At 37.8% G+C, this 20,180-nt stretch overlaps 1 protein-coding gene across 7 annotated transcripts in view; it reads left to right on the top strand.

Moving 5' to 3' along the window:
* Window positions 1–20,180, top strand: part of MAST2 (microtubule associated serine/threonine kinase 2) — a 213,387-nt gene that overhangs the window by 28,819 nt on the left and 164,388 nt on the right. For all 7 annotated transcript variants that reach the window (XM_072724105.1, XM_072724104.1, XM_072724103.1 and 4 more), the window contains exons 2-3: window positions 351–498; window positions 6,597–6,739. In XM_072724105.1, the coding sequence (XP_072580206.1) occupies window positions 351–498; window positions 6,597–6,739 (291 nt within the window). The remainder of the gene's footprint in view (window positions 1–350; window positions 499–6,596; window positions 6,740–20,180) is intronic.

The following is a 20,180-nucleotide window of genomic DNA, read 5'->3' as shown; positions in this document are numbered from 1 at the left end:
GGGGAGGGGCAGAGGAAAAGAGTACAGAGCTTGACTTGGGGCTTGCTCCCACAACCCTGAGATCAGGACCTGAATTGAAACTGAGTTGGACGCTCAACAGACTGAAGCATCCAGGTGCTCCTTTGGCATTTTATAATTAGTGTCCCACAGCTTATGTAGCATACCCAAACAGCTTTTACTAAGAAATATCTTTCTAGCTTTAGCTGTTAAGCAGAAAGTATAAAAGGCTGTCATTTTTTAAACTGCAATGAGTGTTGTAGATGTGTTTAATATATACAATCCTTACACTTTCAGAAAAAGACATTACAGATTTATATTTTGCCTTTTTTTTTTTTTTTTTTTTTTTGAAGGATGTGATAGCTGGACTTAGTCCCCTGCTTTTCAGGAAGCTCAGTAATCCTGACATAGTTTCATCCACTGGAAAAGCTAAACTCCAACGACAACTTAGTCAGGACGACTGTAAGTTGCGGAGAGGAAGCCTGGCTAGTTCACTGTCAGGTAAGTAATTTTGTTTCTTAAGAAATGCATGACAATGTTGTCAGTATTTAAGGGTATATCAACTGACTAGGCAATTTGATGGTTTCTTCTCTGGTAGTAGTTTTGTATGAATAACTTATGGATAAAGCCAGCTTCCTGACTTTACTAGCTCCTCATGACATCTCTGGTATCTAGCTCCTGAACCTGCTAGATATTTCCTAGTTGATGACTATCACTGGTTATTCTCTTTGAATTTGACTTTTGCTCTCTGCCTCACTTCTGTGGACTTCACATCCTCTGCTTCTTTTGGTTTTCTTTTTCCCATTTTCAAAAATCTATTCCAAGGCCTGCAGTGCCTGTCCACCCTATCCATAGAAAAGTCTTTAAAAAATTCAAGCGGAGGGACAGCTGGCTGGCTCAGCAGTTGAGCTTCGCCTTTGGCTCAGGGTGTGATCCCAAGATCCGGGATCGAGTCCCACATTGGATTCCCTGAATGGAGACTGCTTCTCCCTCTGCCTCTCTCTCTCTCTCTCTCTCTCTCTCTCTTTCTCTGTCTCTCATGAATAAAGAAAATCTTTAAAAAAATTCAAGGAGAAAAAATGATACAAGGAAGTCATGGTCCAAATAGGAAACAATTAAAACATGACGTGATTTTAAGTAATCAATAGAATATTAAAAAAGAGTCCATTTGACCTCACCTAAAAATATTAGGTTAGTAGAGAAGAATATAATCCTCCTGTACTCCTTGGAAGTTTTTTTTTTTTTTTTTTAAATTTATTTATGATAGTCACAGAGCAAGAGAGAGAGAGGCAGAGACATAGGCAGAGGGAGAAGCAGGCTCCATGCACCAGGAGCCCGACGTGGGATTCGATCCCGGGTCTCCAGGATCGCGCCCTGGGCCAAAGGCAGGCGCCAAACCGCTGCGCCACCCAGGGATCCCCTCCTTGGAAGTTTTAAATTTCTTTTTATTTTTTTCCCTTTTCAGGGCCACTCCCTTGGCTTTATCTTTCCAGTCTTTTATTGGAATTATTTTGCCAGGCATGTATTTAATCACATAAACCATTTTTTGTTTCCATAGTGTTCTGTTCTTCTTCTTGTTTTTACTTTTAAAGTTTTTTTCTTTTTTTAAAATCTATTCATTTGAGAGAGCGACAGAGCGATCACAAGCAGAGGGAGAGGCAGAGGGAGAAGTAGACTCCCTGGTGAGCTGGGAGCCTGATGTGGGGCTTGATCCTCTGAACTGGAGATCATGACCTGAGCTGAAGGCAAACACTTAACCATCTGAGCCACCCCACATGCCCATATTCTGTTTTTCTTTTAAGGATATATTACCTTATTAATATTGTATGGGTGAATAAAATTTTGACTTTTGTATTAAACATTTTTTTTTATGTTTTCTTTTGTTCCTGAATCAACTCTTTCTTTTGAGCACTTAATAACTAGAATCCATTGCTTTGCTCTGAGGTGCCAAATCCCTTCTCTCCTATGAGGTAACTGGCTATTGGCTCCTGGGAGGTACAGTGTGGGAATGTGGTTGTGTTTGAGTCTCTATAGATTTTCAGTTAATCCGAATTCAGCCTTACATCTTAACTTGATGTTCTCTTTGGTATCTTGCATTTCTGAGTATTGATGAACTGATATTAGATTTTGCTGGGTAGCCTGCTATCTCATTTAACTGCCATTTAACTTCAACCTCCTATGTGCTTATGATACCCTTTTTTTTTTTGTGCTTATGATACCTTGTATCTTTCTTTGCCCAGTTTCATTGGTTATGACTCACCTGTTTTAGATTTTTCCCAAATTTTGTTCATCTCCTCAGTTAATCCTCCCTCCCTCATTATAGCCTTTGTTTGTTTATTTTACTTCTTTATTCTGATTTATTGTCCTGGTGACAAAAGATAAAAGTACGTGCTCAATCAGCCATCTTTTTATTTATTTTTTTAAAAGATTTATTTATTTTTTCTTTTTTTTTAAATTTTTATTTATTTATGATAGTCACAGAGAGAGAGAGAGAGAGAGAGAGAGAGAGAGAGAGGAGAGAGAGAGGCAGAGACACAGGCAGAGGGAGAAGCAGGCTCCATGCACCGGGAGCCGGACGTGGGATTCGATCCCGGGTCTCCAGGATCGCACCCTGGGCCAAAGGCAGGCGCTAAACCGCTGCGCCACCCAGGGATCCCGATTTATTTATTTTTTCATGAGAGATACAGAGAGAGAGATTGGGGCAGAGACAAGCAGAGGGAGAAGCAGGCTCTTCGTAGGAGCTGGATGTGGGACTTGATCCTGGACCCTGGGATCACGACCTGAGCCAGACGCTCAACCGCTGAGCCACCCAGGTGTTCCAATCAACCATCTTTTTAATTGGGAATATTTTATACATTAGCCTCCTGAATCATTGTAAGAATAATTAGAATTTTTAAGTTTTTTTTTTCTGAGTTATTTCTTTACTAAACTAGTTTCTCCATTTGTTCATATTGTTCCTTCTGTCTTATGTAGTTTGTTTTCCTCAAATTCTCAGTAATTCTTGGTATACACTTCAACCCTAGACTAGTGTGTGTTCAAATGGGTTTCTTTTGCAGTGTGTAAGCCTTTTTCTCCAGCAAACCCTTATTTTGAAGGGAGATAGAGATGTGATACTAGCCTTTGTGTATATGGATAGGGTAAGTCAAGGAGCTAGCTTTCCTCTAGGGTATATAAGATGAGTGGGCAGGTGATTTGGAGAACTTGGCAGCATTTGCAGAAGGAAAGCAGACAGGCAATCTCTACCCTGGCCTTATGGAAGTTTTGAGGAAAGAACTATTCTTATTTTTTGTAGAGGGTTTTATGGGAAGTCTTTTCGGTAAAGCATACTTTTGCGAACAGACTTGAAAGATAACTAGATTTTTAAATTTATTTATTTATTTATTTATTTATTTATTTATTTATTTATTTATTTATTTATTTATGATAGTCACAGAGAGAGAGAGAGAGGCAGAGACACAGGCGGAGGGAGAAGCAGGCTCCATGCACCGGGAGCCTGATGTGGGATTCGATCCCGGGTCTCCAGGATCGCTCCCTGGGCCAAAGGCAGGCGCCAAACTGCTGCGCCACCCAGGGATCCCCAATAACTAGATTTTTAAAAAAAATTGCATTTTTCTGATTAAAAAAGTAAACATGTCAATAATAAAAAATCTGAGTTCAAAGACATACATTATGTCAAGGTGCAGAGTTCTTAATCTTTACTTTCTCTGTCTCCCTTTCTCTAATCATTTATATGTATTTCATTATACTTAAATATATATTAGGAAATTTATGTAAATATATACAGACTTTTTTATTTTAAAAATCAAAATTGGAATTATATGCCATACACTTCTTTTCTGCTTTCTTTACTCAACTAGAAATGTTACATGTTTTTGTCTTGACTAAATTTTGAGCTTTATTCTTCTTCTTCTTATTCTTCTTATTAACGGGTTCAGTATTTCATTATGTGGAGATACTATAATTTCTTTAAATTGTAATAAACATTTTTTATTCTGGTGAGCATTGCTAAAGTGAGCATTTTGGTCTATTAATTTTTCATTATACTACATTCCTACAGGTGGAGTATTGGGTACAAACATATTCAAATTAAAAGTTTAGTAAGTTTTGCTAAATTGCCTTACAAATAATTTGTATCACATTTTGTTTGCAATAAAAGGTTATGTTGTAGCAAAAACAAAACTAAAAGCTTTTGCTCACACCTTTATAAGAGTGAGTATTTCCATGTTGAATAGGATTTGCCAGGAAGAGGAAAGGTTTTCAAGTGAATTGGGTGATCAGGATAAATTCAGGTGAAAATGCAGGGCATGATATTGAAGTTGATTGAGCAAATGGGTGGGGGAAGGTGTTGAAGGAGATGAGGTCAGAAAGATAATCTGGATTTATGGAAGATCTCTTTAGATTTTAAAAGTTTAGCTAATTATTTTATTATTATTATTTTTTAAAGACTTGTTTATTTATTCATGATAGACAGAGAGAGAGAGAAAGAGAGGCAGAGACACAGGAGGAGGGAGAAGCAGGCTCCATGCCCGGAGCCTGACACGGGACTCGATCCCGGGACTCCAGGATTGCGTCCTGGGCCAAAGGCAGGTGCTAAATCGCTGAACCACCCAGGGATTCCCCCCCCCCCCCTTCTTTTTATAAATTTATTTTTTATTAGTGTTCAATTTGCCAACATACAGAATAACACCCAGTGCTCATCCTATCAAGTGCCCCCCTCAGTGCCCGTCACCCAGTCACCCCCACTGCCTGCCCACCTCCCTTTCTACTACCCCTAGTTTGTTTCCCAGAGTTAGGAGTGTCTCATGTTCTGTCTCCCTTTCTGATATTTTCCACTCATTTTTTCTCCTTTCCCCTTTATTCCTTTTCACTATTTTTTATATTCCCCAGATGAATGAGACCATATAATGTTTGTCCTTCTCTGATTGACTTATTTCACTCTAGCTAATTATTTTAGTAGGGAGTCATCAGAAATTTTTTAGGGTAGGGAATGATACCACATTTGTCTTGATTAAATCACTAGCAGCAATGTGAGGAATATTATAAAGGAAGAGGTTGAAATAGGACTTGCACCTCAATTAGAAAGTCATTGCAATTCTAGATACTCCATCTTTATTTTTTATTTTATTTTATTTTATTTTATTTTATTTTATTTTATTTTATTTTATTTTATTTTTTTATTTTATTTTATTTTATTTTATTTTATTTTATTTTATTTTATTTTATTTTATTTTATTTTATTTTATTTTATTAAGATTTTATTTATTTATTCATGAGAGACACAGAGAGAGGCAGAGATACAGGCAGAGGGAGAAGCAGGCTCCTCGCAGGGAGCCTGATGTGGGACTGGATCCCTGGACTCCGGGATCACGATCTGAGCCAAAGACAGATGCTCAACTGCTGAACCACTGAGGCATCCCGATACTCCATCTTATAAGTCACATATAAGTGATTTTCTTGTAGTCCTTTTTATTTTTTTAAAAGATTTAAAAAATTTTTATTTTTGTTTATTTGACAGAGAGAGATACAGAATGTGTGAACACCAGCAGGGAGAGCAGCAGGTAGAGAGAGATAAGCAGACTCCCCACTGAGCAGAGAGCCAACACAGGGCTCAATCCGAAGACCTTGGGATCATCACCCTAGCCTAAGGCAGATGCTTAACTGACTGAACCACCCAGGCGCACCTCTTGTAGTCTTTCATTGGGATTAAGGCAGTCAGTCAGTCTGGACTGAATACCTGTAGTCTGTCCAGAGCATCAAAGATTAAGTATTCATCTTCTGGAAACCTAAGGGCCAAACTTGTCTAGGAGAACTATCAGCTCCCTTCATGTTGCATTGAATTGATGAGAAATGAAGTAGCATGGAAAGGACTGGAAAGCTCCCAGCCTGCTAGGTTGGGTGTCAGGGTTGGGTGCTAGCATGGTGGTAGACATTATAGAGAATTTAGAGAACTAAATTCTAAATTATTATTATAGAGAACTCTATAGAGAACTCTGAATAGAGTTCAGTTCAGTATTCCACTCAAATTCTCCTCTCCACCAAGACAGTTGGAATTTTTAAAGGGCTACAGATTCTTTTTTTTTTTTCTTTAGATTTTATTTCATAAGAGACACACACAGAGAGAGGCAGAGACATAGGCAGAGGGAAAGAAAAGCAGACTCCATGCCAGGAGTCTGATGCAGGACTCCATCCCAGGATCCCAGGATCAGGACCTGAGCCAAAGGCAGATGCTCAACCACTGAATCTTTAGGGCTACAGATTCTTTTTTTTTCTTGTTTTTTTTAATAAAGATGTATTTATTCATTCATTCAGAGAGAGCGAAGAGAGAGGCAGAGACACAGGTGGAGGGAGAAGCAGGCCCCATGCAGGGAGCCTGACGTGGGACTCGTTCCCGGGTCCCCAGGATCACACCCCAGGCTGCAGGCGGCGCCAAACCGCTGCACCACCCGGGCTGCCCAGGGCTACAGGTTCTAAAATGAATGTGGCAGAACTTCATTTTGTTTTGGATCACTATACTTTTATTTTTTGATATCATTGTATATTTTTATTCATTAATCAATAAATAATTACAAGTATATTTTCTAAACCCCCTATGTTTAAAGGTAAGCAGCTGCTCCCCTTGTCCAGCAGTGTACATAGCAGTGTGGGACAGGTGACTTGGCAGTCTTCAGGAGAAGCATCAAACCTGGTTCGAATGAGGAACCAGTCCCTTGGACAATCTGCGCCTTCTCTTACTGCTGGCTTGGTAAGTGTCAGTAAAGATGGTCCCTTGCTCTATGAACAAATTCTTGATTGCTATGGCCACATTTATTATTATTATAATTTTTTTTAGGATTTGGATAGTTTAATTTTTCAAAGTAAAGTATAGAAAAAGAATGGAATTTATTTATTTTTAAAGATTTTATTTATTTATTCATGAGAGACACAGAGAGAGAGAGGCAGAGACACAGTCAGAGGGAGAAGCAGGCTCCATGCAGGGAGCCCGATGTGGGACTCGATCCTGGTACTCCAGGATCATGCCCTGGGCCGAAGGCAGATGCTCAATCACCGAGCCACCCAGGCGTCCCAAAAGAATGGAATTTAATTGAATATTTTGATTGCTCTCTTATGCTGTTGTTGGTACTGATTAAGTTGGAAGAGTTAAGAAAAAAGATTTAGTATGATTGAATGAATGAATACATTTTCTGGGAAAGAACTTTCTTATAGACAAGATTCTTGACCTTGTGAAGTTACGTTGCTTCTGTGTACAGCTCTGTGATATACATATTTAGTACATGAGGGTAGGATACTGAGCAGTTTAGTATGTATTGGATGCAAGAATGAGCCTTTCCTTGTCTAGGATTTGTATGATAGACAAAATCTAACAAAGGTTAAGTTGTGTAGTCTGTTGTTTTCTGCCTATGATTGCATCTTCTACCCCTTTACCCTCAGTACCTCTACCTTTTTACTTAAAGTACCTATTGACTTCCTGCCGATCTCACGTTCTTCCTAAAGGACAGGCACACTAGTTATTTTCAGGGTACAATAATAGTAACTTGTTCCCATTAAAATACAATCTCATCTATTCTTTGAGATTATGAATCTTTTGTGTTGGCATGTATGGGTTAAGAAAGTTTTGTCCCTCTGTCCATCTTGGGAAGTGGGGGTAGGGGAAGAAGTCTTCTATAGCAGGTGGGAGGTTAATTCTTGGATCAGAAGATTTTTTTTTTAAGATTTTATTTATTTATTCATGAGAGAAGAGAGAGAGAGAGAGGCAGAGACATAGGCAGAGGGAGAAGCAGGTTCCATGTAGGAAGCCCGATGAAGGACTCGATCCTGGGGTTCCGGGATCATGCCTTGAGCCAAAGGCAGACACTAAACCGCTGAGCCACTCAGGCATCCCTGGATCAGAAGATTTGTTTATGATCTGAAGTTTGTGACTCTTAGACCATAGGGAGAATTAGGAACTTTCCTACCCCTTAACTTTTTATTTTGAAAATTTGGGATATGGTGAATACCCACATACACTCACTTAGATTGGCCAATTTGGCTGTAACTTTATATTTTGTCACATTTGCTTTATCTGTGTGTGTGTATGTATGTACTTTTTTCCCTGAAACATTTCAAAGCAAGTCACAGACCTTATGATGCCTCATCCTTCCGTATTTTTTGTAAGATTAAGGACAGTCTCCTAAATAAATGCAATATATTATCAGATCCAAGAAGTTTAACACCGATTTAATAATAGCATCTAATATAAAGACTGTGGTTAAATTTCCCCACTTGTTCTCAGCGTGCTATTAGAGCCCTGCTTCTTCCTTTTAACCTCTGGAATGTAAAAAAAAGTATATAAATTCACATACCATCGAGATTGATGATTAATTGATTTTTTTTTTTAAGATTTTATTTATTTATTCCGAGAGACACACAGAGAGAGGCAGAGACATAGGCAGAAGGAGAAGCAGGCTCCCCACAGGGAGTCTGATGCAGGACTCCATCCCAGGACCTCAGGATCAGGACCTGAGCCAAAGGCAGATGCTCAACCACTGAGCCACCCAGGTGCCCATGATTGATTGATTTAGATTTTAAAGTAATCTCTTGGGGTGCCTGGGTGGCTCAGTCGGTTAAACGTCTACCTTTGGCCTGGATCATGATCCCAGGGTCCTGGGATCAAGCCCCATGTAGGGCTCCCTCCCTGCTCATTGGGGAGCCTGCTTCTCCCTCTGCCCCTCCCCTTGCTCTTGCTTTCTCTTTCTCTCTCTCAAGTAAATAAAATCTTAAAAAAGGAAATAATCTCTACACCCAGTGTGGGGCTCAAACTCACAACCCTTGAGATGAGGAGTTGCACTCTACTGACTGAGCCAGCCAGGCACCCTCACATCATAGAGAATTTGATCCAGTGGAATTGGGGTGGGTCCTAGGGATCTGCATTTTTTCTAAAGCATAATAACTGGTTTTAACATGAACCTTTGAGAATTACAGCCACTAAGGTAAAGCTGAATGTTTTGTTTTTAAAGTGTTGTGTTGCAGAGGGAATTCCTGGACTGAGATTGCTGGAGTCCAAGCCCAGGCCAACTGAAGTAGAATTTATATGAAATGAAGTCAATTTCATTCCTGAATTTCCTGATAGAAAGCACTAGCAGGGAGTAGAGGGAGTGGGAGAGGCAGACTCTCTGCTGAGCAGGGAGCCTGAGGTGGGACTCCATCCCAGGACCCTGGGATCATGACCCAAGCCAAAGGCAGACGGTTAACCATCTGAACCACCCAGGTGCCCCTAGCTGTCACTTCTTTATTCTCTCCTCCCCTCAGCACTATGTAACCATTAATCTATTTTCTACCTCTGTACATTGCCTATTTTGTACATTTCATATAAATTGACTTATATAATATGTGGCCTTTTGTGACTGGCTGCTTTCGGTTAGCAATATTATTTTTAAGATCTATCCATGTTGTAGCATTAACAGTACTTCATTCCTTTGTATCACTGAATAATATTCCGTTGTATGGATATACTACATTTTATCTGTCAGTTGATGGATATTTGGGCTGTTTCTTCCTTTTTTTTTTTTTTTAGTTTTATTTATTTATTTATTTATGAGAGAGAGAGAGAGGGAGAGAGAGAGAGAGAGAGAGAGAGAGAGAGAGAGGCAGAGACATAGGCAGAGGGAGAAGCAGGCTCCATGCACCGGGAGCCCGACGTGGGATTCGATCCCGGGTCTCCAGGATCGCGCCCTGGGCCAAAGGCAGGCGCTAAACCGCTGCGCCACCCAGGGATCCCGGTTTCTTCCTTTTGACTGTGATGAATAATGCTTCTATGAACATTTGTTTAAAGATTTACATGTGGCCATGTTTTAATTTTTTTGGGGTATATACTTAGGAGTAGGGTTGTTTGGTTGTATGTTACTGTGTGTTTAACATTTTGAGGTATTACCAGACTGTTTTCCAAAGTGGTTGTACCATTTTATAATCCTATCAGCAATGTATGAGGATTTTTTATTTCTTTATATCCTCACTAATATTTGCTATTGTCTTTTTTTTTTTTAAAGATTTTATTTATTTATTCATGAGGGACACACAGAGAGGTAGAGACGTAGGCAGAGGGAGAAGCAGACTCCCTGTGGGGAGCCTGATGCAGGACTTGATCCCAGGACCCCTGAATCATGACCTGAGCCAAAGGCAGATGCTCAACCACTGAGCCATCCAGGTGCCCCGATTGTCTTTGATTTTACCTATCACAGTGGGTCTGAAGTGGTATCTTGTGGTTTTGATTCTCATTTTCCTAATGACTAATGACATTGAGCATCTTTCTTTTTTTTTTTTTAAGATTTTATTTATTTGGGATCCCTGGGTGGCGCAGCGGTTTGGTGCCTGCCTTTGGCCCAGGGCGCGATCCTGGAGACCCAGGATCGAATCCCACGTCAGGCTCCCGGTGCATAGAGCCTGCTTCTCCCTCTGCCTATGTCTTTGCCTCTCTCTCTCTCTCTGTCTCTCTCTCTCTGTCTGTGACCATCATAAATAAATAAAAAAAAACCAAATAAAAAATTTATTTATTTATTCATGAGAGACAGAGAGACAGAGAGAGAGAGAGAGAGGCAGAGACACAGGCAGAGGGAGAAGCAGGCTCCATGCCGGGAGCCTGACGTGGGACTCGATCCCGGGTCTCCAGGATCAGGCCTTGGGCTGAAGGCGGCAGTAAACCGTTGAGCCACCCGGGCTGCCCCAGGGCATGTTCTTTTAAAAAGTATTATACAATCATATTATTATTTTGTATGCTTCTAGATGGGAAAAAAACTTAGATGACATCTTATCCAAGATTAACTTTGTCTTTTAAAAAAATCTATATACAGTTGAAAATCTGGTGTTAAAAGTAGCATGGGAGAAATACTTATGGCTTAGAACTTGGAAGACCAAGATATACATGATACTTAGCTGTCTGAATTTGAGTAAAGACGACTTATTTGAGCCTTTTCCCCCACATCTTGCTGCTTTGCTTTCTCATGAATATGTAAGTAATATCTAAAGCTTTGATCTGTGTTTTCTGTATTTCTGGATGTGAATCCACTGAACTATATCATCATGTCTACGACTCCATCTGCTTATTCCGCCTTTCTCTTCCTCTAAATCAGTTCACCTTGTTATTCCCTGTCTTGTTAAACAGTGCTATTACCCACCCAGTAGCTGAAAGCCAGAGACCTGGAAGTCTTTCTTGTCCCCTCCTCTATCTTTCCTCCCCTCTCATCCAGTTACCCAGAGAGCCTTAGCTTTCAACATGTTCAGGTGGTATACTTTTTTTTCACCACAGTTGTGGCCATTTCTAAGCCATATTTATGGTCTTTTTGCTTAGATCATTGTAGTGTCCTCATTGTGTTAACACTGTATTTAGTCTTCTTCCTTTCTAGGCTACTCTTCATTCGAAAGTCTTATTTCAAAAACACAACTCTAATTAATGTCTATTCTTTCTTTAATTTTTTTTTTTAAATTGAAGTGTAGTTGCCACACCATGTTACATTAGTTTCAGGTGTACAACAAACTGATTCAGCAAGTCTCTATGTTATGCTGTGTTCACCATAAGTGTAGCTACCATCTGTTACCACAAAATGTTATAATACCTTTAACTGTATAACCTGTGCTCTACCTTCTTTTAGTTTTGTCTTCCAGTTTCTTCATTTGATTAATATTTATGTAGCAGCAGTGTTTAGCCATTCACTTGTTTAAAATCTTTAAAAAGCTTCCTATAGTGGTTATTATAATACACAATATTAATAATTATTGAGTAAATGAATTTTCATTGATATTAGCAAATGGGCGATGAGGAACTGGGGACAGAGATCCCAGGTGGAAGGGTTAGGCGTGGATGCTTTTTCTTTGAAATCAGAATGTTGGGTTAAGTAATTTATATCTCAGTATAAAGGCTGACCTAACCAGTGAACTCTGCTGAATATTGGCATTTTAGTAGGATTGTAAATCCCAAGAATCTCTTGGTAGAGAGAGTTGGTAGAGATTGACTGATTCTTCAAATGTACTTTTGGGATTCTTTTTTTATTTTGTTTGCAGACTTTGCCTTTATAGGAATGATGGCTTTATGGTGTTAAACAAAAGTCAATCTGAGTAAATTTGAAGATGTAATTGCTTTATTTAATGATTTATGAATCAGGCAACATCCTGTCTAGCAAGTAGAAGGGAGCTCCAAGGAGTTAAACAGGAAAAAGACTTTTAAAGGCAGAGAGGTCAATACAAAGAAAGAAGAAAGGAATTTATTGGCAGGGAATGCATTTAGACAAAGTTGCCCTTTTAAGGGGAACAGAAGGAGTCTATTAGTAAATTTCATATTATTGACCAGGAAATTCCATGTAGATAGGTTAAGTTTATATTCCTGCGGGTTGAAACTGCAGTTAGGTTAGGTATTAACTCTTGGTTTATTGACTTGAGGCCTTAACCTAAGTGATGCCATTTTGGGTCTGTGGTTTTCTTCTTAACAGCAGGAAATGATCATTTGCAAAGAATGGCTTTGTCCATCATTATGTTTCTAATCTACATGTAGCACATGTGGCACATAGAAGGAAATGTATGATTTCTTATTAAATGAGTAAAGAACTTTTTGGAATATCTTTGGTAATGTTACAGCTGGTTGGGTTAATACTTGTTTGAAGTATAATGTCTGCAAAAGAAGGTTGATTTTTTTAATGTGTCAGTACCAGCCTGAAATGTCACACAGACCTCTATTTTTTGTCCTTAATAATCATTTTTCATCAACTTCTTTGATAAATACATAGAAGGAACACTTACTACATATGCTGATGGCATATTTTCCATGTCGAATACATTCAGTCAGAACCTCACAAACAAATGATGGCTCAAGAAGAAACAGCAAATGAGATTTAACAGAGGGAAAAGTAAACTTTAAGGAACCAAAGTTCAAAACCAGATTGAACTTTGTATTTATGTAAAGTTTGAAGACATTTTATCACCCTAAAAGAAAAACTTCTATCCATTAAGCAGTCATTCTCCATTCCTCCTTCATCCTTGTCCTGGCAACTACCAATCTTTATTCTGTCTCTATGGATTACCTATTCTGGATGTTTCATAGAAATGGAATCATATAATATGTGATCTGTTTCCTTTAGCTTCTTTCATTTAGCATAATGTTTTTGAAGTTCATCAACCTTGTAATTGAGTTCCTGGTTTCAGTTCCTTAGTGTCTATATGTAGGAGTAGAATTGCTGAATCATGGTTATTCTGTGTTTAACTTTTGAGGAACCATTAATTTCTTTTCCATAGTGGCTACATTGTTTTACATTCCCCCCAGCAACATATGAGAGTTCCAATTTCTCTACATCTTCACTAATACTTGTTATTTTCTGGTTTTTTATTATTATTTTTTTAGTTATAGTCATTGTAGTGGGTATTTTGATAATTTCTTTCATTATTTTAAAAATTATTTTTATTTTTTTTAAGGATTTATATATTTATTTGAGAGAGAGAGAGTATGACTGGTGGGGAGGGACAGAGGAAGGGGAGAGAAACTCAGGCTGATTTGGTGCTGAGTGTGGAGCTGAACGCAGGGGCTTGATCATGACTCCAGCTGAAATCAAGAGTCAGATGTTCAACCAACTAAGCCACCCAGGTGCCCCTATTATCATATTTTAAATTTAATAATAGCTCAGAACTTTTCTGAGATGGGCATATGTGGGGTACACTTCTAAAGGAATTAAAAATCCACAATACTACCTAGAACCTTAAGCCACCCAGGTGCCCCTATTATCATATTTTAAATTTAATAATAGCTCAGAACTTTTCTGAGATGGGCATATGTGGGGTACATTTCTAAAGGAATTAAAAATCCACAATACTACCTAGAACCTTTTCCCATCATTCTTTTTTTTAAGTGTTTGAACTATGGTTAAGCATTATTATGTATTTTTAGATCCTTTGTGATTAAAATTTTTTTTTTAAAGTAAATTCAATTTAGTTAGCATATAGTATTATTTTCAAGGGTAGAATTTAGTGATTCGCTAGTTGCATATAACACCCAGAGCTCATTACATCCAGTGCCCTCCTTAATTCCTGTCATATCCACTTACCCAATCCCCCCAACTTCTCCAGCAACCCTCAATTTGTTTCCTGTAGTTAAAAGTCTCTTATGGTTTGCCTCTCTTCTGTGTTTTCATTTCATTTTATTTTATTTTTCCTTCCCTTCCCTCCTCCTATACTCATGTTTTGTTTCTTAAATTCCACATGTGAATGAAATCATATAGTATTTGTCTTTGTCTGACTGACTTATTTCACAATTCCATCCACGTTGTTGCAAATGGCAAGATTTCATTATTTCTGGTGGCTGAGTAATATTCTATTGTATACATATACCACATCTTTATTCATCTGTTGATGGACATGATTATTCTTTAATTATCACATGACTTCAGGATGCATAGATTTTTGTTTTATCCACTTCTGTGTTACAAAAAGATTCTAAACTCGGCCGCTTCCCTGTTCAGTCTCACCTTTCTGCAGCTGAAGCTCTGCAGTCTCTCCCTACGAGAGTTGGAGATCTTTGTGTCAGTTGTATTGAGGTATAATTTACCTAGGATAAAGTTCACCCATTTTAAGTGTACAATTTGATGAGTTTTCCCAGATGTGTACAGTTGTGTCACTACCACCAAATCATGATATAGTAGAGAAAATCATGGTGTTGAAGTTCCTGTTGCCCCCAAATATTCCCTGTCTATTGTTCGCGGCCTTTTCCTTGGTTGCCACTGATGTTTTCTGTCACTGTGATTTTTTTTTAAAAGATTTTATTTATTTATTCATGAGAGACACAGAGAGTAGAGAGAGAGAGAGAGAGAGAGAGAGATGGACAGACAGACAGGCAGAGGGAGAAGCAGGCTCCACGCCGGGAGCCTGACGTGGGACTTGATTCTTGGGTCTCCAGGATCACGCCCTGGGCTGAAGGTGGTGCTAAACCACTGAGCCACCTGGGCTTCCCTGTCACTGTGATTTTTGCCTTTTCCAGAATCTCACATAAATAGAATCATATAATATGTAATCTTTTGTAATCTTGAGTTCTTTTACTTAGCATAATGGTTTTGAGATTCATTCACATTGATTTGAGTATCAGCAGTTCTTTTTATTTCTGGAGGTATTCCTTTGGCATGGGTATAATCAGACTTTATTCATTCATCAGTTGATGATCATTTGGATTGTTTCTAGGTTTTGCCTGTTACTGAGAAAGCTCCTATGAAAGTTTGTGTACAGGTATTTGTGTGGGCTTATGCTTTCATTTCTGCTTGATATTGATAAATACCTAGGAATGAGATTGCTGGGATATATGGTTAAGTGTATGTTAATCTTTTTTTTTTTGTGTGTGTGTATGTTAATCTTTATAAAAAAAACTGCCAAGCTGTTTTCCAAAGTGGCACTTTTGCATTTCCATTAACATTTGCTTAACATTTTTGTCAGTATTAGGTATTACCATTTTAATTGTAGCCACCCTAATGGGTGTGGAGGGATTATTTCATTGTGATTTTAATTTGCATCTCTGATGACTAATGAGGTTGAATTACTTTTTTGTGTTTATTTGCCATTCATATGTATTTTCTGATGAGGTATCTGTTCACATCTTCTGTCAGTTAAAAAATTTTAAGTTGTCTATCTTACTGAGTTTTGAGAGTTTTTTGTCTACTCCGGTATTAGTTGTATATCAGATATAAGGTTTTATTTTTATTTTTATTTTTTTAAATTTTTATTTATTTATGATAGTCACAGAGAGAGAAAGAGGCAGAGACCCAGGCAGAGGGAGAAGCAGGCTCCATGCACCGGGAGTCCGACGTGGGATTCGATCCCGGGTCTCCAGGATTGCGCCCTGGGCCAAAGGCAGGCGCTAAACCACTGCACCACCCAGGGATCCCAGATATAAGGTTTTAAATAATTTCTCCCTACCTGTGGCTCAGATTTTCATTTTCTTATTCGTGTTTTATACAAAAATCTATATACAAAAAAAGCAAAAATCAATTGTATTTGTCTATACTAACAATGAATAATTAGAATTAGATATTTAAAAATCACTGCTATTTACAATAGCTTAAAAATATATAATATAGCTAAATATAAACTTAAGAGCTCATTTGTAAGACCAGTACATTTTAATTTTAAAACATTACCAAGAGAAATTAAAGAAGACCTTAATGAATAGAGTGATATGTCAACGGATTGGAAAATTCGATATCAAGATGCAAATTCTCCTGATTGATTTATAGATTCATTGCAATCCTAATAAAAACCCAAAGAGTCTTTTTCAGAAAGTGACAAGGTGATTTCAAATTTATATTGACATGCAAAGGGCCTAGAATAACCAAAATATTGAAAAAGAAGACCAGAGTTAGAGGAATCACTTTACCCAATTTTATAGCTTTCTGTAAATGTACAGTAAGCAAGATGGTGTGATATCAGTATAAGGATAGACAAGTAGATTACAGAATAGAAAGTCCAGAAATAGATAATTGTACCAAGGTAAATAAGGAAAAGGCAGTCTTTTTTTTATTATTTAAAGATTTTATTTATATGGTAGAGAATGAGAGAGTGTATGTGTGTGCATGAGCACTTGAGTGCACAAGCAGGGGGAGCAGGAGTGGGAGAAACAGGTTGCCCGCTGTACAGGGAGCCCTATGTGGGCTCCATCTCAGCATCCTGGGATCATGACCTGAGCCAAAGACAGACATTTAACTGACTGAGCTGTGCAGGCACCCCAAGACAGTCTTTTCAACAGATGTTGCTGGAACGATTTACATGGGGGGGGAGGGGGAAGAAAGAATTTTGACCTTTACTTCATGCTATATACAAAAATTAATCTGAAATGGATTATGATGAGAAAACATGTAAAGGAAAACACAGGAGAAAGTCCTTATGATTTTGAGTGAGGTAAAGTTTCTTAGAGTTCAAAAAACAGCACAAGCCGTAAGAGGGGAAAAAATCTGAGTTTATCAAAAAGAAAACATTTTGCTATTATTTTTTTTTTAAGAAAAAAAAAAGTATTTTTTTTTTAAGATTTAATTTATTTATTCATGAAAGACAGAGAGAGAGAGAGAGAGAGAGGCACAGACATAGGCAGAGGGAGAAACAGACTCCATGCATGGGACTTGATCCCTGGTCTCCAGGATCACACCCTGGGCTGAAAGCGGCACTAAACTGCTGAGACACCCAGGCTGCCCTTGAGTTAATTTTTAATGAGATAGGGACAAAATGAAGTGCATCTACAATGGAGTGGAATAGAGAGCATCATGCAACACTGTTAAAGAGATATTAATAAGTTTTGTTTGGATTTAAAAAAAATATCACTACCTTCTTTGGAGACAAATCCAGAAGTCATGGTAAGGGGTATTTGCAAATAACTCCTACTGGTTTACCCATTGATTTCTACTTTTTAAATTCCTATTCAAGAAAAAATTTTTGAATGAAATGATTGTGAATGCCTTCTAATTTGTAAAAGAAGTAAATACTAGCTCAAGCTCTAAGCCTATAGTCTCTGTTCTTTTTTTTTTTTTTTTTTTTTTTTAAATTTATTTATGATAGTTACACAGAGAGAGAGAGAGGCAGAGACACAGGCAGAGGGAGAAGCAGGCTCCATGCACCGGGAGCCCGACGTGGGATTCGATCCCGGGTCTCCAGGATCGCGCCCTGGGCCAAAGGCAGGCGCCAAACCGCTGCGCCACCCAGGGATCCCTATAGTCTCTGTTCTTGCCCTGACACTTAGTAATCATATAAACCTAGGGAAGTCACTGAACTTTAATTTTCTGTTTTCTCATCTCTAAAATCAAGATAGTTATAGGGCTTTTTTCATAGAATTATTAGGATAAAATGAGAACCCATTTAAAATAACGTAGTGCCAGATTTGTAATAAGTATGAACTAAATGTTAGCCTTTATTTGTATGCCTTTAGGTACCTTAAATAGTAATACAAGCAATTATTTATAATACAGGTTATACTGATGGAAAACTGCTGAATTAGAAGATAATCAAGGAATAAGAATGAATTCATTTATAACTCTGAGGATTAGATTGTGGTGCCTTTAATTGAAATTGGGTATATAGGAAAAGGAACAAGTTTAGGAGAAGAAATCAATGAATTTGATTCTCAGCATATTGATGACAGGTCATACAGTATAGATATCCTTTTAAGAATAATTGATTGAGATGAAATTCACATAATGTAAAATTAACCATTTTAAAGTGAACAATTAGTGAACATTTAGTACATTCACAGTGTTGAATAACTATCACCTCTGTCCATTTGTAAAACATTTCTGTCATTCCTAAGTAAAACTCCTTACCCCTTAAGCACTTCTCCCCCTTTCCTCTTCCATTCAGCCTCTGACAACCATCAATATGCAGTCTGTATGCAGTCTGTCTTTATGGATTTATCTGTTCCGGATATTTCCTATATAAGGAACCATTCCATATATATACTTTGTGTCTTACTTCTTTGGCTTAACATAATGTTTAGATGGCATTCTAGCGTGTATCAGTACTTCATTCTTTTTGTGACTGAGCAATTTCCCATTGTATGTATATAACTGTTTATCCATTCATCTGTTGATGGATATTTGGAGTGTTTCTACCTTTTGGCTGTTGTGAATAGTGCTACTGTGAACATGTGTGTATGTATACATATTTGAGTACCAATTTCCAATTCTTTGGGGTATATATATCTAGTGGCAGAATTGAGAGATCATATGATAATTCCATCTTTAACTTTTTAAGAAATTCCCAAACTATTTGCCATGGTTGCCACACCATTTTACATCCTCACCAGCAATGTACAAAGGTTCTAGTCTCCACACTTGCCAACACTTATTTTCCATTTAAAAAAATAGTCATTTTTTATTATACTCTCCTGGTGGATGTGAAGTGGTATCTCATTTGATTTACATTTCCCTGGTGAATAATGATGTTGAGCATCTTTTTTTTTTTATGTGATTTTTTTAAGCCATGTATATATATATATTTTTTTAATTTTTATTTATTTATAATAGTCACAGAGAGAGAGAGAGAGAGAGAGAGAGGCAGAGACATAGGCAGAGGGAGAAGCAGGCTCCATGCACCGGGAGCCCGATGTGGGATTCGATCCCAGGTCTCCAGGATCGCGCCCTGGGCCAAAGGCAGGCGTCAAACCGCTGCGCCACCCAGGGATCCCCCCATGTATATATTTTTAGGAGAAATGTCTCTTCAAGTACTTTGCCCATTTTTAACTTTTGTCGTTTTGCTGTTGTTGAATTGTAAGAGTTCTTTATATATTCTGTATACTAGATCCTTATAAAATGTATGATTGGCAGATATTTTCTCCCATTCTGTATTTTTCTTTTCCTTTTCTTAATAGTGCCTTTTGATGTATAAAATTTAAAAATTTTGATGAAGTCTAATTTATTTCTTTTTTTGCTTGTGCTTTTGGTCTCCTATCTTAGGAATACATTGCCAGGTCCTAGGTCATGAAAATTTACCACTTGCTTTCTCCTCTAAGAGTTTTATGGTTTTAGCTTTATAGTTAATTTCTGTATATGGTGTGAAGTAGGGGGCTGCAATTTCATTATTTTGAATGTTTATATCCACTTGTTAGGTATCCTTTGAAGAGTTAGAAATGAACACCTAGAGTAAAGGAGATCAGTTTTAGAACTATAGATAGGGGTTTTGGAAGTCGTAGATTAAATCATCATCTAAGAGTACAGAGAACGAAAAGGAATGTAGGGGAGCATGAAAAATTTATATGTGAAAGGGCAAGATAGTGAAGTATTCAACTTTGTAAGATTTATAGGAGTTTAGATCATTCACTGTCAGTTTGAGAATTGAGGTCTTTTGAACACTTAGTTTCTACTTTTTTTGTAAGAGAAACATGTTTCTAATGCCACCTAGTGTCTTTTCAAAGTACGAGGGTAATGTTTCATAAGAGATTTACTATTAAAAGTTGAGAGATTTTTTCTTTTTTTTAAAGATATTATTTTTCATGAGACACACAGAGAAAGAGATACAGAGATGCTCAACCACTGAGTCACTCAGGTGTCCAATATTATTAGTTTTCTTTTTTTTTTTCCTGCATCCTGGTGATCACATTTATTGAAAGAGTTGGAAAAAAAATTAAAACGCCCTTTAGCTTAAGAATTTTTTGAGTTATCTGCAAATCAGCTCATTTCAGGAGTGGAAGAATCCTTGGTCATTTTTTA

This window comes from Vulpes vulpes, chromosome 10, assembly GCF_048418805.1.
Source record: "Vulpes vulpes isolate BD-2025 chromosome 10, VulVul3, whole genome shotgun sequence".
In the NCBI taxonomy this organism is placed as follows: domain Eukaryota; kingdom Metazoa; phylum Chordata; class Mammalia; order Carnivora; family Canidae; genus Vulpes; species Vulpes vulpes.
The sequence above is the reverse complement of the archived record's forward strand: the minus strand, read 5'-3'. Positions and strand labels throughout refer to the sequence as shown.